General features: G+C 40.0%; 1 protein-coding gene across 2 annotated transcripts in view; it reads right to left on the reverse strand.

Moving 5' to 3' along the window:
• Positions 1-1061: 1061 nt before the first annotated feature.
• The window catches only part of ubr2 (ubiquitin protein ligase E3 component n-recognin 2), a 33053-nt gene continuing 7357 nt past the window's right edge, over positions 1062-26757 (reverse strand). The window contains exons 5-46 of one of the 2 annotated variants that reach the window (XM_061040871.1): positions 26545-26675; positions 25835-25973; positions 25557-25619; positions 25260-25380; positions 25070-25177; positions 24856-24944; positions 23161-23259; positions 21241-21404; positions 21011-21110; positions 20372-20500; positions 19940-20123; positions 19685-19746; positions 19488-19598; positions 18877-18942; positions 18185-18301; positions 18033-18096; positions 17733-17857; positions 17242-17294; positions 16076-16178; positions 15907-15955; positions 15277-15431; positions 13510-13612; positions 12438-12547; positions 11863-11946; positions 11050-11231; positions 10549-10757; positions 10366-10459; positions 9606-9767; positions 9251-9339; positions 9035-9095; positions 7945-8093; positions 7555-7610; positions 6895-6991; positions 6686-6753; positions 5260-5398; positions 5048-5138; positions 4681-4811; positions 4039-4147; positions 3109-3243; positions 2352-2522; positions 1424-1525; positions 1062-1271 (exon numbers count right to left, since the gene is read on the reverse strand). In XM_061040871.1, coding sequence (XP_060896854.1) covers positions 1130-1271; positions 1424-1525; positions 2352-2522; positions 3109-3243; positions 4039-4147; positions 4681-4811; positions 5048-5138; positions 5260-5398; positions 6686-6753; positions 6895-6991; positions 7555-7610; positions 7945-8093; positions 9035-9095; positions 9251-9339; positions 9606-9767; positions 10366-10459; positions 10549-10757; positions 11050-11231; positions 11863-11946; positions 12438-12547; positions 13510-13612; positions 15277-15431; positions 15907-15955; positions 16076-16178; positions 17242-17294; positions 17733-17857; positions 18033-18096; positions 18185-18301; positions 18877-18942; positions 19488-19598; positions 19685-19746; positions 19940-20123; positions 20372-20500; positions 21011-21110; positions 21241-21404; positions 23161-23259; positions 24856-24944; positions 25070-25177; positions 25260-25380; positions 25557-25619; positions 25835-25973; positions 26545-26675 — 4716 coding nt within the window. In that variant the 3' untranslated portion in view covers positions 1062-1129. Of the gene's footprint in view, positions 1272-1423; positions 1526-2351; positions 2523-3108; positions 3244-4038; positions 4148-4680; positions 4812-5047; positions 5139-5259; positions 5399-6685; positions 6754-6894; positions 6992-7554; positions 7611-7944; positions 8094-9034; positions 9096-9250; positions 9340-9605; positions 9768-10365; positions 10460-10548; positions 10758-11049; positions 11232-11862; positions 11947-12437; positions 12548-13509; positions 13613-15276; positions 15432-15906; positions 15956-16075; positions 16179-17241; positions 17295-17732; positions 17858-18032; positions 18097-18184; positions 18302-18876; positions 18943-19487; positions 19599-19684; positions 19747-19939; positions 20124-20371; positions 20501-21010; positions 21111-21240; positions 21405-23160; positions 23260-23334; positions 23434-24855; positions 24945-25069; positions 25178-25259; positions 25381-25556; positions 25620-25834; positions 25974-26544; positions 26676-26757 lie in introns of both variants that reach the window. The other variant, XM_061040870.1, reaches the window with a different exon arrangement.

Raw genomic sequence — 26757 nt, forward strand, 5'->3', positions numbered from 1 at the left:
GCTGTGAACATGTTTGTTGATCGGAAAGTCCTTTTTAAACGTCAACACAAATGAACAGAAAGTCTGAAACAAGAAATAAAATGATCATTTAAAATATCACCTATTCAAAGAAACAACATGATTTTTATTTCCAGACTAATAAATAAATAAATAAATGAAGATTTCTGTTTCTGTCTGTTAAGGATGTCGGTATCTCACATCACAAACTAAAAGAAATAAAATAAAAAACACATTCAACCCATTTCAACAGAAAGTGACATCACACAAAAAGCATACACCTCTTTAAATAGAAACTTAAAACGACCAACTAAACTTAAAAAAACTGAAGCTGACATCTGATCTGCTGTTCATTCCTAAACAACACACACACATGTCTGATATGTGGTTTGATATATTGTCAAACTGATCGATAAGACAGATTCATATGACGATAAGTAATATTCCTGTTTCCACTGGTCTTTCTTGATGCTTGCAATGTTACTGCAGAAGATGCTCAGAACTCCTTGATCTGTTGTCTTGAAAATGCTTAAAAATCAGGAATCTCAACAGAAGCATCTGTAGTAAGATATTTCTAAAGTATCTACAGACTTGTTTATGTTTGTAATATGTCTTTCATTTATCAGGTTGACATTCTGTCTCTGGAAGTACTGCAATACCAATGAGCTGCTGATATGAGCGTGATGACACCAAGGTCCCAAACAGGCCCCCTTTAACAATCCTTACCTATCCATTAGAACGTTAAGATGAACAGGTTGAAGTGGCCTGTCATTACATTTTCATTTCAGTGGAACTGATTTCAAAGGTTGACAAATAATTAAAAAAAAACCTTTAATTTAAAACTCTTACAAAAACTTAATAATAACTTTTTGACTGTGTGAGGGAAGTACTAAATGTGGAGTCAGTTAAATATCGCCTCTCTCAGGTAACAGGTCAAAGGTAAGAAGCCTCCATTAAACAGAAACCAAAAAGCCAGAAGTAAAAAAAAAAAAATCCCTGAAAGCTGATCTGAGCTCAGCGCTGCGAAGCTGATTAGTCAAGGAGGAGTTGTTTTAAAAAGAAAAAAAAAGGGGCAGGACAACATCAACAGCCAATTACCCGCCACGGTTCTCAGCATGGGCGGACGCAAATATCACAGGTGCTGCCAGTCGATAGCAACCAGCGTCTGATTGGCCTCCTGGGCATGACCAATGACCTCAGCCACGCCATGCTGACGCCACAAACGCTCAATCTTCCGGTAACGCTCCAAACACAAGTGGAGGGGGTTCCCCCGCCTGCAGGGAAACACACAACAGACACATTAATGCACACATGAATACACACATTGAGACCAAGGCAGGGACATGTTCCCGCATATGAAGTGAAACACAATAATAACAGAGTAATGAACAAATTGTTACACATCTTTGTGTATGTGTACACCTACTTAAGGCCCTGGTCCGTCTCTCCGTAGTCATCCAGGTATGGTGGAGGATAGAAACAGCCCTTTGTTTTACCAGCGACAAACAACACCTGGCTCTCTCTGACCCTACACAGACACACAGACACAGACACACACACACACACACACACACACACACACACACACACACACACACACACACACACACACACACACACACACACACACACACACACACACACACACACACACACACACACACACACACACACACACACACACACACACACACACACACACACACACACACACACACACACACACACACACACACACACACACACACACACACACACACAAAATGAACACTTCAACATTGTACATCTGAGCCTGAGGATTTTACTAGTTGTTCAATTAAGCTTAATAGGTAATCAGGTGTGCAGTCATGCTAGTAGGAAATAGGTGTAGGAATGCAACCAGCATTCATTTTTAGATGTGCAGATAGTTTTTTCACACAAAACATTAGGTCTACAAAATGTGAGAAAGTTTTGAAAAAGGCTCATTACAATTCCACAAGGTCACAGGGTGGCCTATGTTAATCTGTCAATAAAAAAACCTTACAATGACAATGTGTTTCCCACACAAAGACAATACCTGGGTGGGCCGCTCAGGTATTTTTCCTGACCTTTTTTGATTTATCAATTAACTCACTGCACGTGAGAAATGCACACAAGCACAAGAAAGAGAGAGAGAAAAAAAGGTAGAGTGTGTATGTGTGGGTGCATGTCTGGATAAGAGAATAGAAGGGGAACAGAGTTCAGATGAGCAGATTAAGTAATTTTTTCACAAACTGAAATAAGATAGTAAAGTACAATTAATATATAAAAACCTTATATCAATATATAACCTAAGCTAGTAACATTTCAGTGGTGTAAGCAGGAGAATATTTCACCTGAGGAAGAGGCCCAGCCCGGCTCCACAAGTGAAGGTGTGAGCTGTGCAAGCCCCCACATCCTCCCCATCCACCTCTGTCTGACAACAGTAACTCTGAGAACACAACATGGAGCCACACACCAGACAAAGGGTGGGAGCCCGTGACTTGTCTCCTCCTGATCGCGGGCACCTGCATATATAACACACGGATCACACACAGATCACACATTGGTCTTTTTCCTATCTTTATTCAAGAGTATGCTCTCCCTCATAAGCCCTAGCATAGTTTTCATCAAACTTTCATTTGATGTCCTCAGATTTCCATAAAAGCTCTCTCCGAGCCTTATGAAACAGTCAATGGCTATAACCACTGGCTGGCTGATGACTTGGGCTCAGAGACTGCCACACATCAAACACCCTACAGATCTATACCGTGTTGCCTCAAATCACACAAGCACCCACCCAGAAAATGCAGATATTTTCAGGAGTGCAGTGCATGTGTGAAGGGGCTTTAGTGTGACTTAGGATAAGGTTTTGGGCCAGAGACCTGGATATCTGTGGTAGCTACAATATATCTGAGTGCAAGCATAAAGTTTAAGCACTAGCAACCAAAATGAAACATACAGGTATTGTATGAGTGTGAGGGCAGGGCTTTTGGGATAAGCAATCAAAGCATGCTCTCAAACGGAAACATCGTGCTCTTCAATAAATACAGGAGAAAAAAAACAAAGATGTAGATTAGAGAGTTTATACAAATCTGTCTATGTAGTACTGACGTGAAGCTGGACGCCTGGTTGATCAGGACGCTGTAATCCTCTGGCAATTCAATCAGTCGGTTCGACACTCTGGGGAACCTGACGATGACTCCACCCCCCTGCAGCGCCTGTCTCACCGCTGGATGACAACACCACCTGTAGTGCCCACACACACACACACACACACACACACACACACACACACACACACACACACACACACACACACACACACACACACACACACACACACACACACACACACACACACACACACACACACACACACACACACACACACACACACACACACACACACACACACTGAGTCCTGCGGTCCTTAAATGTTACATAGTGACAGCTGATGACATTTGGGATTTGCCATAAGTGCTATCCCAAACCAATTGGAGTGTGGAGTGTGGAGTGTGGGAGTGGTTTATTACTCCCTCTTACAGATAGTCTCATTTAATGCCGGCTTACTGAGCAGGTGCACCACTGTGTTTTGTTCGTCATGGAAGATGCGCTATACAAATCTCAAGTCCATGTGACTCATCCAACGAACCAAAAATGCTTTTAGGATCATTTTTTATGTTCTTTCAGGGAGTGATTTTAATAACTCATTTAACCTTTTATTAACATTGTGATATGAAACCATGATTATGACCTGCTGAGGCCAGAGATAAAGGTGTTTCTCCTGAAGCTTACAGCTTTATTTCAAATATTTTTTTATAATGCACGTTACTGAAAATGTGTGAGTTTTACTACAAACAGAATACACTCTCCGACCGAGTGGCAAAGTGAGCTCAACTCAAGTGAATCATGGGAGATGTAGAAGCTGTTCCAGGGACCATGTTCTAAGAGACTGACACTTCTCTGAAGGGTTGTGAACATACAAAATGCACATACATACTTTATTATGTGTGAGTGTGTGTTTTAGCTTGTGTTTGTTACCTGTGTATGAGTGGTTCCAGCAAAGTGTGATGGCTCTGATAGATCTGCAGCAGGTTGGAGGGCAGACTGAGGTAGCTGCACAGTGCCTCCCACTGACCAGGACCTGCAACTGTAACAAGAATGCACAAACACAGAATAGAACGTATCATCACTTAATCGCTTAGATTTTCTTTTGAACCTGTTCCTGATCTTTACAGATTAGTGCTGCTGCTTAGCTTTGGCAAATGAGAAAATGACCAGCAGCCAGACCACATTCATATCTAAAGTATGGGGATAGACCAAAAAGTGTGGAGTGAATATGAATTGCGATGGTTATCCAATAGTGACACTGATGGCACTCAGCAGAGTTCACAAACATTCACTTTTTGTGTAACCTGAGATCAGCTCTTTATCTTCTTATCTTTTTTTTTTTTTAAATCTACACCCTATGTTCTTCTTCTTGTTGTTCTATGTTAATTACTTGTATGATTCTTCATGTTTTGAGTGTTTCATGTGTGTATAAAAGTGTTATTGTTCAGTCAGTTTTGTTTTCTGTGTATTACTGTGTTGTTGGTGTGACCAGACTATGAGTGTGGGAGAATGTGTGTGTTCAGTTTATAGTGCATGTGTGTTGTTGTATTACTGTGTGCTGTGTATAATTACCCAGCAGGTCAGCAGGTGGCGCTGTAGAGTTCAGGTAGTGGAAGAAGAGAGCAGCAGCTCGGAGGAATGGCAGAATGCCCACTTTAACACAATGAAACAACTGCCACCCAGAGGAGACTTCAGGTAACACACTTTAATGATATAAAACAAACATACAGGGTGTGTTATTAAACAGAGCTGTTGGTATCAGTGTACAGAGGACTCACAACTCAGATGCTATTCCTGTGTTGTTTTTAAGTAAGCACTCAGTCTAAATAATTAAGCAGCAGATGGACATATCAAGATCTGTCGGATCAGATTTGTTTTTTTTATTTCAGAATGACAGGTAGTGACATGTCAGTGTGTGTGTTTTTGTGGTTGTGCTTACCTGCCCAGGTGTTTCCTTAGCGTGTTGTAGAGCTTACATGTGAGCTCCTCTTCCTCTGATGCCCCACTGTCCTGATCCATGCACACCTCCTCTACAGACAGAGACGTATGGCAAAGATTACAGGTTAGAGAGAACCCTTCAAAAATAGACAGTAGTTGGTACCAACATGTGTGTTTATGTATGAATGAATGCTTTGTGTTTGTGTTAATCACCTGTGGTGGAGGTGAGAAGGATCTGAACCAGGTGAGCCACAGTTACGAGGTAAAGAAGGTGGAGGTGAGCCGAGTCTACCCCACTCCGCCCTGATTGGTCTAGACTGTAAACTGAGCTGTACGACAATACACTATACACCTGCAAAGAGAAAAATACACTTCATTATATATCAAACATGGATTCAAAGTGGATATATAGTGACGATTAAGTGGATTTAAACTGGATTAAAAAAGTAATTCAACTTCGACAGTTTTATACATTGAAACTACATATGGACAAACTATGGCCTGTGTGATCAGGTCTCAATGTGTCCTCAATGCATCTTGGTTGTAAACTAAAGACTGTAACCGTGAATGGAACAAGCCTGAGTGACGTCATTTATCTGTTCCCACAGGGGGCACTGGAAGCCCGTTGATGGCAGTCACCATACTGGAAATACTCTCTCAACCTAACGACAGGCTGAGAGCTGGAGCTGAGGCGGGTCTTAAGTCTCCTGACAAACCGTTACACCACTCCCGCCGGGTCAGCTACCCCTAATTGTGAAGAACGCTTAACCTTTGTAAAATCAAAACGGATGAATATTCAAAAAATGCATCCCCGTACAGTGAGTGCTGATCGAGACATTAACTATTCAGAGTAATTTTGTTCTTTGAACCAGGCTGTACGTGTTCCTTTCTGTTGTAAAAACAGAAGTTTTTGAATGGGTGTGTATGTGACTTCTGGTGATTCTACAGCCAGCCTCTAGTGGACACTCGATGAACTGCAGGATTTTGCTCTTCATTGCACACATTGGCGTCATTTTTCAACACTAGAGTTTGCCGCTTGCTATGATTGCACCTTCTCTTAGACTCTCTACATTTGGTCAGATTGATCAGAATGCATATTATTACCAGGTGTAAACAGAGCTTTAGAGTCACCTGGATTCACCCTACATTTAACAGAACATTTATTACATTGAAAATGCTGGTAAATGGACATCACAAACATTGACTTGGGGATGGGATTGGCTATGTTATGGGTTAATTTCATGTTGGTTAAATTCAGAATTCTGGATGAATCACATCCCTGTCGACTACATTTACACCAACAGCTCACAAGAATTATACTTCCAACCATTATCAGGGCGTCAGCTGTTTTACCTACTTAATTTAAATGTGAAAATACAGTGTTTAAACCAGAATCAAATGGACTAAAATTTAAAATTAACTGGATTTGAAATTGATGTACTTGATGAAAATACATGTACCGTAAGTGGACATGGAGTGGATTTTTACTGAATACAAACTTAAACTGGAAATTAATCGGACATAGACTTGTTCCAAATTAGACATAAACTGGTCATACAGCGAACGGTAATGGTTGCAAACTTCAGTTCTGAGTACAATGAATAAATGATGTGTAAGGTGGATATAAAATGAAACTCACCAGCAGGTGGAACATGTCAATGTCGAGGATACACGGAGTGTTTTCTACCTGAGAGTCAGGAACCAGGGCTAAAACACACATGTCACATACATTTGTCTTTTATACACTTGTACAGTTGTTAATATCTGTTTAAATGTTGTGTGTACGCACAGGGTTGAGTACAATGTAGTGTGTGTGTGTACATTATTTTGATGTGTGAATGTGTGTACCTGAGAGCAGCCTGATGAAGTGTGAGTGAACTGTTGTCATTGGAGCTGCAGTCCAACAGGCTGAACTGAACCTGGCGAGAGAGCTCAGACAGTCGTCCTGTAACACATACACATAAAGGGACACACCTGAGTTTTAACTACTTTGATAATATGTGTCCTCAGTCATGATGTACCAGAGGCTATCAGGTAAGCAAATGTTCCACACCACATTCAGTGCAGTTTATTTTTTAAACTTCTGTTCTTTAAAATATTTATCAGCCTCTTTGGAAGTTAAACATCTGATCAAATGCCACAATTTCCCAGTTTGGGATCAATAAAGTAATTCTATTCTATTCTATTAACCGCTGTTTTGTTTCTGATCAGTCACCTGATCAATCAGCTGTTTGTTTTTTCTTGATCAAATATCAGACCATTGTTTTGTGATCAAATATCTGATCAATCAGCTGGGATCTTTCACATCAGCTCTGTTTAATAAACACCTGATGGTCGGACCTCCCTCCAACTGAGACAAACAAGGCTGACTAGAAGATGAGTTATCAGCAGCAAGCTGAACTGATCTTAATACAGTTTCCAGGAGGTATCAGTGAACCCCTCTACTACTCCCACCCAATGTGATGGTTTGTCTCTCTTAACCTGACATGCACAGATTGATATCATCACCTGTCGGCAAGGTAAACTTCCAAACAACGGCTTCTCTTCGTCCATCAGAAGGCGCTCTGCAAAGAAATAAATTGTCAACAAAACCTCTCATCATGTGTGCATTCACCTTTCAGGTGTGTGTGTGCATATCTTCCAAATGTGTTAATCAGAATCAGAAATTATAAATCCCAGAGAAATGTGGTTGTTACAGCTGCTCTTACAAACAATATAGCAGTAGAAATAAAGTTATATACAATCAAAATAGGAATAAAATAGGAAAGTAAGTAAGATATAAAGCTATAAGTACAAGACATACAGTAGTTACAATATATGTGTGTCTCAAGTATAATTGTACATGAATATATACCTCTCGTGTGTGTGTGTGTACTTTTCAGGTGTGTGTGTGTATACCTATACTCTGGATGGTGTAGGCGCAGGAGGACCAGATCAACACAGGGACTCTCTGGTCCTGTTCGTTTGGGTTCACTTTCAGCCCCACCTTGTAGGTGGACATGCTGAACGTGGTGATCATCTCATTGATGCTGCTTGAGAATGGGTTACTGAGGGAAACAGGGACATCAGACGTTATCTAAGTGTGTGCAGGGGTTTACACTTACTATAACAAAACTGTTGTGAGTGGAAAGTTTTAGAATAAGGACACTGAACTACATTCAGTCCAGTTTAGTTATATGAACCTGAATTTCTGGACTCACCTGAAGGTCTTAGGCCTGGCACATAATAAAAGATTTTGAAAATCTTAAATTATTTTTTAAATCTGAGAGACCCTACACATGACAACAAATCGTGACAGAATGAACAGTTTTCAAACACAACTTAAAAAATAGTAAACAAACGTGATTGTCAAGCTAAATGTGGCTAGCTGTTAGCTGGTACATCTATTACGGGAAACATTTTGGTCCTTGTCAGTTGGATTGTGTTTTGTTTTACAGGACATGTTGTATAAACACTCGAGTTGTTGCCACAAATCAACAAGTCGGTCCTGAATTTATGACGTCCATCTAACTATATGCTTTGTGTTTGCTCTCATCGCCATGGTTATGTTTGTTGTGCTTTCTGCTTCAGTCAGCTTGCTTCCTTATTGGCTATTGTTCCATTCCCAAAATCGGCCAGATTATCTTGTAGTGTGTGCCCCGCTTGATGTGAGCCAGGCAGCAGCCCTGTTGTGTTTTTACACCAGATTCAAGCAAGAGCTCTTTAGCTATTTATTTATACAAATACACGCTCTTTGCTTAATGCTAACATCAGCATGCTACCTTGATGATGAAAATCACAAATCAGATTAGGAAACCATCAATTTTGTATGTATTTGACACTTTAAAATGTTGACCTCAAAAATATGCAAAATCTAAGCCAAACACAGTTAACATATGTAAGAAGAACAGCAGATTGTACAGATTTGAGTTTGTAGAATGTATCTATTTATGTATTTATAGACACAAATAACCCTGATCAGGAACAATACAAACAACTTGTGACTCACTGTGGAGTGAAGTCGACTCTGAATCCTTCAGGAACAACAGGCTCTTCCCCCTCTGCTACATCTGAAACAAACACGTCTGATGTTTTGCTCTGGTTTCATTACACACTGGCTACATCTCATACAACAAGAATTACTATATAAACATTTAGAATGTTTGTCTTTATTTCAAAACAAAGTACATCATGTGACTCTGCCTTCAGATGACAAATGACTAACCGCCAGACTGCTTCCTGAGAGAGAAGTGTAGTACTGTTATCTGCTGATTGGTTGTTTTCAGCCATGCCTCAAGACTGGGATGATCCACACTGAGAAGAAAGTAAGAGAAAGAAGGCTTAACTTTTGTGTTTATCCTTTTCAAGTGTAGGTTAGGGTTAGGTGAGTAAACCTGTTGTCAGATTTGAAAACTTGTGCACAAGTGTGTGTTAACCTCTGGTTTAGTGTTTGTATACCTATGGCCAGTTACCGATAAGTGTGTATATATATGGTAATGTTTATGTGCATCTATGTGGTCATCTGAGCAACCGTGTGCTTTTGTTAGCTGTGTGTATTAGCTGTGGTGAAGTGTGTGTACCTGGGGTTAGGCGAGTGTGTGTGGGGCAGTAGAGGGATCACAGTGTTGCTCAGACACTCGCACAGTGGACACAGGAACTCTCCATTCTCCACGTCATAGCTGGTGTGACCCCTAAGACGCTGCTGACGTCTCTGCTCCTTCAGCTGCACTGCCTCAAAATACCTGAACACAGGTGAAGGAATAGTTTTAAAAAAGAGCAGGTGCTAAAAACTAACATTCACATGGTTCTTGCACACTAGTTTCTCTCAAATGTTGTCTTTTTTTAAATCAAACACAACCTTTATAAAGACAGCACTGGGTTGCAACAGCTAGGCTTTAGGTTCAAATGTGGCCTAGTTTGAACATAGTTTAATCACTACTTATATTTAAGGTTGTTGCACCAGCTTAGATAGTTCCAATTCAGGCATAAAACATCAAATCTTACACCTAGTAGGTGTAAAGTTCACAGTAAACTACTGTTGTCATGGTTTATTGTTTTGAAAGGCTGGTTCACTTTTTTTCCATCATTAGTCCATTTAGAGACAAAAGGGCCCCAAATGAAACACTGTTACAAACACTGTATTAAGAAAAATGTTTTTCACTGATTGATCACATGAAGTTAAAATTAATTTCTGTAAGAATATGTTGGTTAGTTTGGACATTACGCTCTACAGGCTGAGATGAACTTTATGTCCTGGTAATGCAACAAAACAACAAACAAGACTAGTTTCATTTTAGGGTTGAGGACAGACTTTACACCTTCACGTAGGACAGAACTCACCTCTGCCAGCAGGTGGCATGCATGATATGTCCACAGCTTGCCGTGTGAATCCCCATTGACATGTCAGGGTGCATGAGCAGGGGGTCGTGACGCTCTGCAACACACCATTTCACATCAGTCAATTTACTTTAGTTAACCCTGAATGATGGCTGCCCTGACGATGTAGACAAAAGCTCCACCCACCTGGCTCAGGCAAGCTGCGTTGGCGGTTTTTGGACAGAACTGTGGATCTCTGGACAAACGCTGCCAGAACCATGGCTTTACCGTGACCTCTGACCTCCTGCTCCTCCTGACACAATATGCAGGTAACCAGTTGACGTCGCTCAGCTCCACACACTCTCCTGGGACCAACACACACCTGAGAGAGACAGGTATCCTCCAGACTGGGAGGACTGGGTTTTGGCAGGGGGGGGGGGGGTGCGGGGGGATAGAACATCTTAATATTCTGTCATAACTTAACAAATAATATTTTTTTAACGGGGCCTGTTGAAAAATGGCCCAGTTTAAAATATATTATTTTGTAGTTTGAATGTATAGCTGATGAATTAGGTAAATAAACAAATACACTATTTTAAAGGCCTTTGATCAGGATGAGGGCCAAAACACTTTGATCAAGATCTCCCTGGTACCTGCTGTGTGCAGCTGCAGACGTTAACAGGGGTGGACCAGTGTGGATAGGTGTACCTGGTTTCTGCAGCAGCAGATGTTGAGGCCTCAAGCTCCTCTAGACTTTGCTGGAAAAGTTCTTTATTCTCATTGATAAAGTGTTTTTGCATCTCAGACATCTGTGCCATAATCTTCTCCCTCCTGAGTCGAGCCATCTCTGCCTTCCTCTTCCTCTCAGCCTTGTCTTTGTCTCGAATCGTCTGCAGGAAGAAAATGTAAACAACAGACTTTGAATAAGACTTTGAAGCCAACATTAAAATCTATAAAGGCCATTTTGATAAATAACACTGTCAGTTGCTATCAACCGCAGAGCGCATGTTTTGCAGTAAGATTGTTCCATGATGTCTGAGCCACAAATGTAAAGTTACATTCACCCTTTGCTTTTCATTCAGGCATAATGACCTGTAAGGCCCAGGTCAGAATACCCAAGTGATAGATATACTGCTAGATATATTCACAAGTGCTTGATCATGCATAGTTCTAAAAGTAGAAACAACAATTTTAAAATTACTCCTGAATTTGATAGGAGGCAATCAAAGTGTGATGATCTAATACTGGGATTTGTCTTGGTCGAAGCCTTCCAGCTGCATTCTGGACCATGTGTAGATGTTCCTGGTATGATTTATAGTTGCAAAGGAAAGGGGAATTACAGTTGTCTAGCCAGGAAGGTATTAAAGAATCAATTACAAACTAAAATGTGTCCTAAATTAATAAGAATTTGTGTCTAAAAACTAAGACTTACTAAATCTAAAATAGCTGCCAAAACTAACACTGCTCTCATCCCCTTGTTTTTTTTTATTTGAATGGTTTTTAAGAGTTTGTGTTACGCACCTCCTCGGGGCCTTGTCCCTGGCTGATGGTGACAGTGGAGGTGGATGCTGTCCGTTCTCTCATTGTCTTGATATTTGCCACCATCTGCAAAACACAAGTGAACCTTACATCAATAAGAGAAACATCAAGATGATCGAGAGAGAATTTTTGACCCAGAGGATTACTTAGATTTTTACCTCAAACTTGTCCTTTAAGATATGATTGTGAATAAGAAATTATCTGAAAATAATAATAATGGGCAAAGGAGAGAGAGCCCATGAGAGGCCCTGATAACAGATCTGTCATGTTACCAAATCACCTGTTTAACATTTTTTACTGCCCTAATGTGAAGTGTATAACATTTCCGCAATATAAAATCATTTACACTCCACTTAAACAGCTAAAACACAATAACATTGATAATAAATAAATATAAGTTTTCCTCTCTGATTTACACATAAACAAAAGTATGTCTGGTGAAAAAACAAAACCTGATTGAATGAAACATTTAGGATCTGATCAGATTGATAGATAATTAGCATATAATTCAGTAAAATGTGCCATTGTGATGATATAATGTTGACATCAGTGTTTACCTTGAGGATCCATGTGATCATATCTTTGTGAACCTCCAGGTGGGGAGCGTTCTGCAAACTCTCCAACAGAGCTAGAACACTTCCTGAGGTACTGGGAGCTTCACCTGGACCTGAAAACACACCAACACATAATATTAGTGGCCTGGTTGTTATGAGTGACAAGACGGTGCCACTGTGTGCTAGGTGCATCTCAATAAGTCAGAAAACTTGACCTCAAAGGTGTTTTCTAGTTATTAGTGTTATTTTGTGTAACCAAAAACGGTGTTAGGCATGGTAAATGATAAAGCTTGTATAGTGCTTTTCTAGTCTTCTGACCACTCAAAGCGCTTTAACACCTTATGTCACACCTACACATTCACACACCATCCATCCAGTGAGACCATCAGAAGTAACTAATCCCATTCATACGCCGAAGACGAAGCATCGGCAGCAACTTGTCTCACAAGGACACATTGAACATGTAGCTGCAGGAGCTGAGGATCAAACCCTCAACCTTCCAATTGAGAGACGACGACTCTACCACTGAGGCACAGCCGCCCCACAGGTATGTGGACACTATGAGTAAAGAAATCACAAACTAAAATATGTAGGTTTCTTCAAATTACTATCAAATTTTAGGAGAAGTTTTTTCATTCATATATCTTAATTTACTGAGAAGGGAAATTCTAGTTCTATTTCATCACTACTAATTAGTGCTTATTGATGTCTGCACTCTCTTGGCTTGTAGCACTTGCAGAGTTTTTCATTTGTCTATGTACTTAATGGTGTCTCTTGCAAGCTAATCAGGCCTCCAGTAGAATTTTCCTCGTAGACAAGACTGCTGGACATAGTAAAAAATGTGCTTCTTTTAAATTGTCTGGTTCATTAAGAACACTTCCTGGTCTCCCACTGATGTAACCAACATGTAACCAGCCTCTGCATGTTGGAATTTCATACCAAGAAGGTAGTCACATTTTTCAAATCACTGCTCTATGTTATTGACATGTACAGTATATTGTATGTACTTTGTACTGATCTCTACTTCTACTGCTGTGTGTACCACAAGTGCACTCTTTGAACTGTATGTACTGACGTGTGATCTTGCAGATGTAGTTGAAGGTGATGTCATCGTCTCTGCTGCTGTTCTCTAGCTGCTGCTGCTCCTCCAGTAGAGCCATGCCCACCAGGTGAAGCACCTGTACACACAGGATACATAGTATAAAGAGAGATTACATTGTTTAATCACACGTTTAGTAACTACATGTTAGTTTGCTCAACTGGGAACTACAGGAGCCTCTGAAGGTCAAACTGAACAAACATGGCTACTGAGAGCAGAAACCTGAAGGCATTTGGAACTTGGATATCTGACTTTCAGAATAAAAGCCTTGTTTGAATTGACCTCAATGATTCCCTATTAGCTTACTTTCAGAATAAAAGGCTGATACTTTAGAAATGTCTTTTAAAACAAATGTCATCTGTATATCCTGCTTCACTTAACGCTGGCAATATGAACGGTTTCATTATTTGAGTATGAAAAAGACATAGCCATTTGGAAAAACAAAGAAACACAACACACATTTGGATTAGAGTAATTTCAAAAAAAGTCAAAATCGTCTGCTTGAAACATTCGTGTGGCAAATTAAATACAATTTTGGAGTACTGTCCTAATCGTTTTTCTAGAGTAATTTAAGCACTTACTTTTTTTTTGTTGGGGGGGGAAGAGCAGCTTTTTAAGTACAACTCCAATTCTTCAAAAATGTTGGGTGATTTGCAAAACCCTTAGACCCATATTGAATTGAAAGTAGCACAAAGAAAAACAATTCAAATGTTGAAAACTGAGAAATTGAATTGTGTTAAAAAAACAGATTTTCCCATTTGGAATTTAATCGTCCAAAAAAATGTGCAATGTTTACCAGTCCGTTATATCACTTTCTATTTAAAAAAAACATTTTCGGGAAAGAGACATAATTAATGAAGCGTAAAAAGGACAAAAGAGACCTTGGACTGTTGAACAGCTGACATCCTACATTAAGCAAAACTTTGCACTTTCAAAATGACTGAAACGCTTTCAAGAGAAAAGTGAGCCAACAGAGTGGTAAACATGACCCTGTCCAAACTTCCAGTTTTGACATTTGGTATTTTGTTCTTTATTCAATCAAATGAATATTTGGACTAAAAAGAAACCCTTTTAGAATCCGTCTGTTTGAGAGACAAATACTGCTAACAGTACTTCATAATACAAAAGCTACTAATGGCTGTTAAAGTGACTAATTGTCTCGGACTCTATTATGAGGTCTTCAGCTTCTTAAAGGTCCCATATGATGCTTTTTCTGGTTTTATATGCCCTTTAGTGTGTTTTCCAAGTGTCCTGTGCATGTTTAGGCACATCTATGTGCAATGTGTCATTGTTAGTGTGAGATCACTGATCTAAGCCCGTTGGCTCGTTGTGGCAAGCCCAGCAGCTCATGTTGAAATTTCCGAGAAGCGTGCTGAGCAACTGACCAATAACGACAGAGCGGATCGGTAGACCAATCAGAGCAGACTTGGCCCACGTGGGGTCTAACAGTGTGGGCTCAATAGAGCGTAGCTGACGGACTCAGAGCGTAGAGGGAGCAAGGAGGAGCAGTACATGAAAACAGACACTTTTTTATAACTTTAGCTATTGTGAACGTACAAAAGTAGGTACATAGATTAAATATAAGAACCCCAAAAAGGGCATAATATGGGCTCTTTAATGTCATAGGGGATGACAGGAGGTAACAACTGAACTAGGTCTAGCTGAGTACTGACAGTCTTTCTCCTTTTTATCTTATGGACTGACTATCCACACTGTTACTGAAAGATTCTGTTTGAGTCTCACCCGCTGCAGCATGGACTCGGTCCAGCAGCCCCCGCTGGGCTCAACAGCCCACTGCAGCACAGCGCCCTCTACTGCCAGAAGCACGTCACACTGCAGCAGGTTCACCAGGCTGCCAAACAGAGGACAGAGGGAGGGAGGGAGAGGGGGTGGCAGAGCTGTTCCACACAGACGCACACACACACACACAGACGCACAGAGTAAATACATGTTATTGATACTGATGTATAATAAAATATAACTAGTCAGTTAATAATAAGTCCTGACAAGCAATTTACAAAACTGATCATACAAAAAAAATCAAATGCATAGTGCTTACTTGAGGGAATTTCTCTTTAATTAATTTTTTCAAACAAACGCCTTATTTTGACAACCCTATTAAATATAAATGCATTGTTGATTGAGTAAAAGACCACATCCTCATCACATCAACATAAGTGGAGTTACCGATAAATTATTTTGTGCTCTTTTTGCTCTGTGACTAACAGTGACACGCCAGGGTCCATCTGGAACTAGAATTAGATCAGGTAGTCTCAGTCTGGTTTCTTGAAAGCCCAACTAAGTTTGACTGACAGGTGTCACACCTGAACACATTTATCATACTAACTGGACACACTGATAAGTTATGTTCACCTGTGTCCTCTCCGTTCTGTCTCCTTAGCTTCCTCTGAGCCTCTTCAGCCTGAAACAGACATCACACAATATTACCATGACAGAAGGATCAAAGAGCAAAGCTGTAGGGTACCCTGACCAGCAACCCTTTCAATACCCCAGTCAAAAACCTGTTAAAATGACCACATACCTTGGACTGGTCAGCTCTGCTGTAGTGATGGAAGTACAGGTTGAAGTGTTTATTCCACTCAGGACGCAGTTCATACAGACCTCGACCTGTCACACCTGGCTTCCTGCAGAGTGGAAAAACAGAGTGCTACAGTGAATACTACAGATCTCTTGATTTCACACCTGTCAAATATCAAAACAAGTAATACGATCTAGAACTGCTCTTTCTGTAGAGTCTCTTGAGAAAGCACTTGTACTGATATAGCGCTTTATAAATTAGGATTGATTGGCTGATATGGATCATATTCACACAGTCCTTTTAATCTGCCCCATGTTGTTCTGTAAACATCTTATTTTTGTCAAGTTAATGTGAAGTAAAAATTAACAGTAATATTTAAATCAATTTTAGCACTACTAAAGTTGTCAGGTAATGTATTAATCAATTTGTTGCTATTACTTTTGCAAACATTTAAAAGAACAAAAAGTTATTTATTTGATCCACTGCATCAATAACACAGTAATGTGAAAATAACAGGGAAGCTTGAAGAGAGAGCTACACAGTTACTGATCCATTGTAAGCTTAAAATATATCACGTGAGTTTAACTTCAGGCTTATACAAATGTGTTAAAGAAGAATAGCCTCAATATCAAGAATTAGTTTATTCCTTTTCCCTTTTTCCATCAGATCGCATTTTTTCAACTTAAATGTGGCCTTACATTTTTGTGTCTGGATTTTCAGTATCCACCGTCTTTGTAGTTGCTTATTTATTGGGAAGTGATGAAATAAAAACAAGACGTCAAATTCTTGATGTTTAAATGACTTACAACATAGGACTAAGCAATAAGAAATCATCAATTTTCCCACCCTAGTTAAAGTTAAAGTTACAGTGAAATAGTCACAGTGTGAACATTGGTCTGTTGAAAGGGGACTGCTGGTTAATATGGTGGATGTGTTTTTAAGGTGGACTTATATTAGTAAAGGGACTGCAAATTAAAGACAGACATCCCTCTGGGATTAATAAAGTATTTCTGATTCTGATGATCAATGTGGATTTAAGGTTGTAAAGGAGGTTTTCAACTTCTATTAAAGGTGGACTGTTGATTTTTAAGAGGATGTGTGATAAAGTGGTGGTCGTTGTTAATGTGAATATGAATTTAAGGTGGAAAGGATGGAGGAAGTAGACTAACTTGAATGAAGCCACAGTGTCGATGACTCTCTCGAGACCGGTCTCCTTGTTCCCCTGAAGAGAAAAACAGTCAGAGATCAACTGTAGGTACACAGGCAGACATGTTCACAGACAGAGACACATGGACAGACAGGCAGGCAGGTACAGGGACAAACAGATGTGCGGCTGTGGCTCAGTGGTAGAGACGGTCGCTCAATCAGATATCTGGGGGTTCTACCCCTAGCTCCTGCAGCCACATGTCAAACTGTTACTGGGCAAGAAACGTAACCCCAAATTAGTCCCGTGAATGAATGAATTAGTTTATACTGATGGACACTTTCCATAGCAGCCTCTGCTGACCTGCGCTGTAAAAAGTGCATTGAGTAGCGTGAAGACTATACAAGTTCAAGTCTATTTAGCATTTACAGAAAGGTATGCAGAGAGACAATCAACTACACAGCCAAGCAAACACATCAACAGATTCACAGACAGACAGGCAGGTTAGCGTCTTACATTTTCAGGTAAAGCCTTCACCAGCTCACTGTGAGCCATTGGTCTGATTGACAGCTGGTGGATGATTTCTCTTCTGACCTCATCAAATGGCTCAACCTGGCCGACACCTGACACATACCGCTCAGCTTTTACACACACAGAGACACACACACACACACACACAATGGGTATGTTGTTAACTTTGTGGTTAGATTAATTTCGAGCTTGCCATGATAACTGAGACCACTTTCTTTGTTCCTTGCGTGAAATGTTCAAAATTGTATTTTACTTAAGTTGCAGCAGCTAAGAGAAGTGACTCACAAACAACCATAATGATGAGGTGAAGCATTTCTTCGATCAATGTGTTGTTCTGCTGGACGACGTCCTGTCAAACACAGACAGAAGAGTGTCACAGGAGTATCCATAGTATGTTAGCAGAGTGACATGAGAGAGACAGGAGATTAAGTACCCACCTTGTTAGCCTCCCTGTATCTTTTTCTGCAATCTGCAGAGCTAAATATGTGAAACAGTTCAAATCGACTCAGAACAATCATCAGGAAGTGGTTTGGATCCATCATAGACGCTCCTGCCTGCATGGGAACAGACACAACTGTCAGAAGTCTACCGGGCTTCAGATTACAGGTGGAGTCAGTTGAAAGTATAGAAATGAAACTTTAGCTTTTGTCGGTTGTGTACATGCCAACAGGGTGAACAGCTTTATTGACACTCAGAAGTGTAGATAACAGCTGCTACACCTGTGAATAATCTCAAGTTATGCGTCAGTAACATGAGTAGACAAAGGACATTTCAGTAGAGCAGTAGGGGTAGAAGCGTCAGTAGAGTAAGATAGGGTTGATAGATTCAACAGAGTCGGGCTGTGTAAGTCAAGTTAACAGTTCAGTCAGGATTTGTCAGTAGAGTGTGGTATCAGTAAAATATGAAGGCTGTGTCAGTGAACCAGTGAGAACAGTAGAAGCAGAAGAGTTAGCAGAGTTAGCAGTCGTGTCAGGCTTGGTCAGTAGACTGAAATAAGAATCAGGCAGTGACAGTAAAGTCCACCTGAGTCAGTGGAGTCAAGCTGGGTCAGGCTTAATGAGTTCTGTCAGGCATAGTTAGGATGAGGAAGCAGGGTCAGGCTAGGTCACACGGTGAAGTGTGTCTCTACCTGCAGCATGATGATGTCCTTGTCAAACATCTCCACTCTGCACTTGACATTGTGATAATAATAAATCTGAAAAACACAGAATAGTTTGTTACTTAAAAACAAAACGTATTCACACTTAAACATCATTTTGAGAGCTAGCTAACCTTTCACAGCAAGATAACTTATAGATATTCTTTATGGAGAGAAATGACTTCATTAACCCTAACATGACTGGAATTACATTTAACCTAAGAGAACGACACTTCAGAATTTAAACCAACATATCTTTATTTTGAGTAACATCATTGTACTAAAAGTTCATTGAACATTCATTTTTATAAATAACTTTATTCACACTTATACTTTATAGATGTCGACTAACATAACTCGATTTCCGCTGATAATGTACCACCTTGATAAATTTGACACTAAAATCATTTTCTTTAAGGTAATAAAACTTAATTTGGTGGAAAGCCATTCTCAATAACATCAATTTAACTATTAATAATAAGACAAAATAATTAAAATGACAACATTTATAAAATAGTCACATCACTGCATTTAGAATAACTGTATATAAAAAAGGGACCCACTTTCCCAACGTCAGTATAGGTTATCAGGTAGCAACTTACCTGGTTGATCAAGGAAAACCCATTCCTCCTCCACATCCCAGCATGCACCTGAGCACAGAGCACCAGGCAGCGCAGGGGCAGTTCAATCAGGAGAGGGGGGCTGAGTTCTCCCTGAGGATACGTAAACATATGTGTATTTATCTGTTTCATTTTACAAGGGACAGACATGCAGACAGGCAAACAGGGTGATGACTGACCAGAGGAAGCTGTTCAGGGAAACGTGAGGCCACTTCTGTCCTGCTGAGGAGGACATGGAGCCCTGGGGGATCATTTATGATTTATTTATTATATATTTATTATTCATGACACACAGTATGTTTAAGACATCTAGGCCTATGTTTCCTATTAAACTCTTGATAATTGTATATTTGTCTTAGCTTCAGGTATTAATATGCGGAAGGTTAAAGCCTTGCCCTCGCTCTTCTGTGTGTGACGGTGTGTGGTGTATTTACCTGCCAGCAGTCTGCAGACCGGCAAGTGTATAGACACTTTATCCTGAGACACCTGGTACCTGAAGGTCTCAACATGGTGACCTGCCAGACTCAAGCTGATTGGCTGCTCGCCATCTGGGAGGCTGCTATGACAATGACTGAGTGCACTCAGGCACTTCCTGTACGCCTCAATCAGCACGTGCTCCTGAAACACATGGAAGAAACACACATGATATACAGTGTGTGTATACACACACTCATATGTCTAACTAAACACAAACACATCTGTTACAACAAATAAGTGAAAGAAAACATCATTAAAAATCAATGTTGATGAACAAATACAGACTGACATAGAATAACATTTACCTGTTCACTGTTTGTAATAAGTCATAATGTTGTTAGCGGTTATTATGTCAATATTTGTGGCAGTTGTAGTAGTATTAGTCTTACATCAGTGGAGCACCACTCTTGGATCATGGAAATGATGTGAGTCAGCTTCATCTGCAGAGTGAATGCTGCCTCCCACTCAGGCTCCATCTCTATGTGCTGCCCCACCTGTCTCACCACTGGATCCATACCCTGAAGAAGAAGGTTCAGAGAAGGACAGAGAGACAGATTCATATACAAACAGGAACAGATACAGACAGGTACAGAAATAGACACACAATTACAGAGACACAGAAAAGACCAGTTTAAAGATTGAAAGGTTCAGGGACAGATATATTTATAGAAAGACAGGTTCCCTAAACACATGGCGCGTGCTCTGCTGTGACAACACACTCTGTACTCTTTCTGCCTTCTGGGTGAAGGAACAGAGCACTGAGGTGCAGGAAGATGGGCTTTGGGAAAAGCCAGATCCCTGCAGCCATAACTGCCTTTAACAGCAGGCCTTGTTGAATTGGCTGTGTTTTTGTTTACTGTGTAATATTAACTGTTTTTCCCTCATTTTTCTGTGTTTAGAATCAGAATCGCATTTTATTGTGATTGCGAAGAAGAATTTCCCCTTGGGGACAATAAAGTCTAAGTCTAAGGGAAACAGGACTCTCCCTGTTCAGGGAAGTATCAGACAAGGATTGAGGTCTGTGTTACCTGCATACACTTGAGAAGCTCCAGAAAAGCGTCTAAACCTTCCAGAAACTTCACTCTGAGCTGATCGCTCCATTCAGAGGGACGGCTGATCAAGACGTACCTGCAAAACACAAACTTGCTGGTTCAACTTACCATGCCACTGACGTACAACAAGAATACACAGAAAATGTATAAGAGTAGTAAATAACAGTTTTTTAAACTTGTACATAAAAGCATGAACTGGTTCGTACTTGAGGTCTCCGATGAGGCTCTGGACCCGTCCGAACTTAAAGGCCTGCTGGGCGGTGTAGCGGTCGAACTGAAAGCGTCCCTGCAGGTCTCTGTGACGAAGGTGATCCACAAATGTTCTGATGATGGTTGTCATCAAGTTCTCCTCCACCATCAACATCCGGGCCTGCAACATGCACATAACAAGAAATATCACAGAACATAAGACAATAGATCAACTGAATTGACCAGTAAGCAGAATTATTACATTATAAGTACTTCACACTCTCGCACTAGTTTGTAAATAGTGCTAACAATAATGAAAAATTAACAATACAATGATGACATCAAAAATGTAATGACTAATTTCCTTAGATTAGTCCTAGAAGGACAATGATGGTGGCATATTTAACAAAATGATGAAAAAATACAAGCAATGACTCAAATTATGTTGACACAAGTGTCACAAATCAAAGTGTTGGATATTACAGTTAACAAATATGCTGAAAAACACATAATGTCAAATCAAAATGTAGAATGACTTGCACCAGGCGTCATTATGAACTTTTTATTGTAAAAAAGAAAAAGAAAATGTACAGTCAGTTAAATAAATGAGCATGGTTAAAGACTCCCATACATATGCATATCTATTAAACATGTAAATGCTAAGAACAGACACACTGTCAGACAGACATAGTGGTATGGTGATTGGGGTCTCCTGGGGAGCAAAGAAGGCCAGCAAGAGAGATATAAGAGAGCTACACAGCACAAACCTGAGGCGGCAGATTTAAAAAATAAAAAGTGAAAGCTCACTTCTTAAAAGTGTTTATTGTGACCTCATATGTTCTGGAACAGTGGAGTGTACCTACTGTTTTAAGGTAGATTTCATGTTTGTAGTTCCAAAAATGGGACAAGAGCAGCACATGTGCGCCAGAAGTTTCAGGTCTCATTTGACATTGGAGTAAATTGGGCTGTTTATTATTAGGCCTTCAGTTGCTTGGAAGGCCCCTATGCAAAAACTGTAAATCACTGTATCCTACCTAAATAAATATCACAAAGATAATAAAGGACGACAATAATAATAGCGGCTAGTCTTAGTGTTGTGTCTGTTCTGCATTGAGGACCAGTAGCCCTAATTACTTCCATAAACCCATCAGTCCTATCAGAAATCCACATGAGTTCTTATGAGGATTAACCAAAATATTGTTTTCTTCCCTGCTTTTTATCAACTGTTTAATAGCCTATGTTCTAAAACATTAAAAAAAGCTTTTACATCAGGTCATCAGGCCCTACTGTATGTTGCTCTTGTGATCCAGTTACTGATGGTCACTGATTGGTTTCTTGCCCTTTAACACTTTGTTGTTAAATGTATCCCCCCTGAGGTTGTTGTGAGCTCTAGCTTCTCACAGATGACTGTATTCGTTTTGCTATTGATCAGTACTTTGACACCTGCAGTCTTATGATGAAATGCATTTAGATACATTTTTTACAAAGGAAACCTCAATCATACTAGTTTGTATAATGAATTCAAAAACACTGACTGTCACAACAGCCCTGCATATTGTTAAGAAAATGTGCATGTCTTTCAAGTAAGATGCCATCAAAGACTCGCAACACTATGGCTCCCAAATACTTATGACGATAATTTGCTACGTGCATTAAACGAACACAAAGCTTCGAGCCCCAATCGGCTCTTCCTCGTACAGCACCTGAAGAAGAGCCGAGTGGGGCTCGAAACGTTTTGTTAATTTAATGCACATAGCAAACAAATAAATATTTATGAGGCATAGTGTTGCAAGTCTTTGGCTGCGTCTTAATTAGTATTTATTTTCGACCATTTCTTCCATGTAAACATCTTTGGACAGTAAGGGTATAAGAGGAGACCCTGTCCAGCTGCGGGGACCAACATTCCTCACCTCAACAAATAGTTAGACTGAACTCACCAGCGACGGGACGGTGAATATTTGTACTGACAGGTCAGTGATGGAGAACTCACGGTCGTGGTCATCTCTCACGTAGTCACACTGCAAGCGTTCATAATTCTACCAGCAGGAGAGAGAGACAGGCAGAGAGAGAGAAAGGTGTGTGGAGGTGGGGAGGAGAGGAGTTGTACTCACCATGGTTGGGACGGTGAAGAGTTGAACAGATAAAGAGGTCACTGACACCACTCGCTCGTGGTCATCCTCCATAAAATCTGTCTGGAGGCGTCTGTAGTTCTAGAGGGGGGGGACGACATTTCACCTCTGGGTCAGAGGTCTCTGCTGATTGGCTGCTATTTGTTTGATTTTTATCTTTTTGATTGTTTAAACGATCCAACTTCTATTGGCAGCGCCTCACCAGTTTTTAATGACTGCTCACGTTTTTTGTGATTTAACTGAATAATTTTTAGGAGTTCTGGAGAAATAAATATAAAAAGGTAAATAATAAACAGACGCCTGAAAAAGAGAATAAGCTTACCCCCAGTGAGGAGTATTTAGCTGGTTGGAAGACAGACTGAAATTTATACTGATGCCTCTATATGACATATATATTAGAAACCTTTCACAGAAAGATCATTTCAGATTTTGTAAATGCCCGTCATCACTGAGGCAATTTACATTTCCCGGCCAAAAAGCCTTTATTTAAATTTTTCTTATCATGAGATTATTTTACTTATGCATTTAAATACAATATCAGAAAATAAATATTAAGTATCTCTCTGTCAGCAGGAACAAAAAAGTCCTTACAGGAGCTTTTGTCCTCCTTTCCTGTTCTGTTGATCGTCTAGTGCCCCCTTCAGAGTTATCTTGTGATAATAAGATTTAAAAACTACAAAGTCTGATCCCTGGATTATTTACTGCATTTGTTTCTTAACTGAAATAAATGTTTTTGTGTTTGAAAGCTACTCCAGTCACATTTTGCTGCTCACAGGGATTGAAGGCTAATCTCAATAATTCCAGTCTAAGAAAAACAGGTCACACCTGAGGAGTCTCACTCAGTCAAGCACAAACAGAAGCAGGCAAAACCAGGAGCTTTCACATCAACATGTAACCCAGAGTATGAGAACCTCAATCCGTGGAATCCAATGATTATATTTTCTTCTAAATTGTGTTTTCATGTTTTCCTGTAAAGCTTTGTGAATACTGATGATTGTGAGTGAGTTAGTGCAGGTCCATGTGGTGAACGGGTGATTCTGATTTATGTAATGATAATGTAGAGTTTCACACATGTAAACTGAACACAACCGTGGATTCTTAAAAACCACCACAGGTGGATCAATTAACAATGTTCCAAACTCAAACAATTGAAAATTATGGGACGTGTGGGTATGGACGAATAAGTGGTACAATGCAGAACATATCACGTAGCTTTTAATCAAATCACACCATCTTTCTCACAACTCTGCAGAAGCAGCTCATCTAAAGTAATCAAAAGCCAAACAACCTTTGAGGTAAGATAATTTTGAACTTTGAAAGCAGCTGGTCAGATTAGCTTTATGATTAAGGAACAATAAACACTAATTTAACATACAGAGAATACAGTAGAATTGATCATGTGTAGTGGTCGAGCATTGTGATCAAATGTAATGATCATCTGTGTTGGTCAGGTAAATAGATAACAGTTCATTAGATACGTTATATTAGTATAAGATGTGTTACCTTGGCGAACTGGATGGCAAAGATCTTCTTGTACTTGAGGTCCATGAGGAGGCTGTTCATCAGCAATTGGTGGTAGATGTTCCTTGCTCCTACAGAGATGGACAGGGACAGAGAGAGAGAGGAGAGGGAGGTTATAGAGGTGAAATATCTCATGTTTTAAAGAGTATTTAAAGCGCTACATATATAAATAAATAAGTTAAGTAAGTGTTGGTACCTTTCCACATCTTGGAGTCATTGAGCATCAGCTGGTCAACCAGAGAGGAGTTTTCTCCTTCTGGACCTCTCTGCAGGCCAACCTGACACAGGATCCTTCTCAGACCATCTGAAGCACAACAGTTAAACTGTCAGCCTGCAGACATGACCCACACTCACAGATGGATTGTGGGCAAAGAATATAGACATACCAGAGTACTGGATGACCTGTCCCAACCAGCAAAGAGCCTTCAGAGCAAAACACTGATGAGCAACAACGGATGAGTGCATAACCTGAACCCTGAGAGGTTTCGACTGACGACTGGTGTTCCTCTGTAGGAGACAGAATGTGAGGGGGCACACAGATGAGATGAATACGTTTAAATTGATTACTCTCACAAAGAATTCCCAAAATAAAAATGTACATATTTACAGTGAGATATTGTTTGAATATACGGTAAGCATTTATATCAAGTAATTCTTAAGTTAATAAGGAGGTATTAACTCACCACTATAACAGACTTGGCCTGCTCACAGAACTGGAAATCTCCATATCGAACCGACTTTCTGCCCTGCAGACAAACAAAGACAGAAAGTCATTTAAGTTATGGGAATATAATAACTAAGAAGTATAGTAAGTGTGATTTCTATGATATGATAGTGAAAACTATATATATTGTTTATAATCATGAATGTGTTGAATACATATACACTGAGTCTTGTATGACATTCAAGACTGGCCAAATATTTTTTATTTGAACAACATATTAGTGAGGAGAGTACTGACATCGCGGTCCACAGTGGTGGCAAAGCTGACGGCTTCTTTCTGGCTGCAGTTGACAGCTTTCTGCAGAGTGTAGATCACTTGTTCATACGTGTGGACTTCATCATTAAACAACATGCAGTAGAAAGTGTCTTCTTTCTCCCTGAAAAGACATGGACATATGCACATGCTCACACACACCAACATTGGAAGTTACATTTCAGTAAAAGTCAGTTTATTGCATGCATATGATTGGCAAAGGATAATGAGGGACAATTAGGTAATAAGGTAGGGGATATTTGAAAATATGATCACATAATGTGTTGTAATAAATGAGTCTTTTATTTAACAAGCATTGTGAAAGTGTGTACTCTTCTTCATTAGCACTGGAGTCAAAAAAGACTTAGCAAGCCCCTTTAAAGATCAGTGCTCATGAATGAGAGGTCAACAGCTACTATAACAGCTGCATTTAGTTAATGCTATTGACATTCTGTTCTTATTCTCACAGCTTCACTGACTGAAGACAAGGACAATTTAATAGATAAAGCTGTAAAGGTTTGAAGTTTTTTTGTGACAACCAACTAGGCCAATTTCAAGGATACTTTTTTATTTTGTGTGTGCGTGAGTGTGTGTGTGTGTGTGTGTGTGTGTGTGTGTGTGTGTGTGTGTGTGTGTGTGTGTGTGTGTGTGTGTGTGTGTGTGTGTGTGTGTGTGTAAAAAGTATGCATGCGTACGGTGGCGCGAGTCCATCAGGTAGCTGGCCCTCCTGTTCCCAGGTCAACATGTCCACAGCGTACTTCAGGATGATAGAGAAGATGCTGTAGCTACGGGCAACCATGTCAGCAGGTAACTGAGCTACAGGATCCTGAAGGGGCAAACAGCAAAACAATGATTACACTAAAAACAAGTGAAGAGAGACAACTCCTGAAATAGACAGGCAGAGAAAA

The sequence above is a fragment of the Labrus mixtus genome, chromosome 6, assembly GCF_963584025.1.
Source record: "Labrus mixtus chromosome 6, fLabMix1.1, whole genome shotgun sequence".
NCBI classification, from domain to species: Eukaryota; Metazoa; Chordata; class Actinopteri; order Labriformes; family Labridae; genus Labrus; species Labrus mixtus.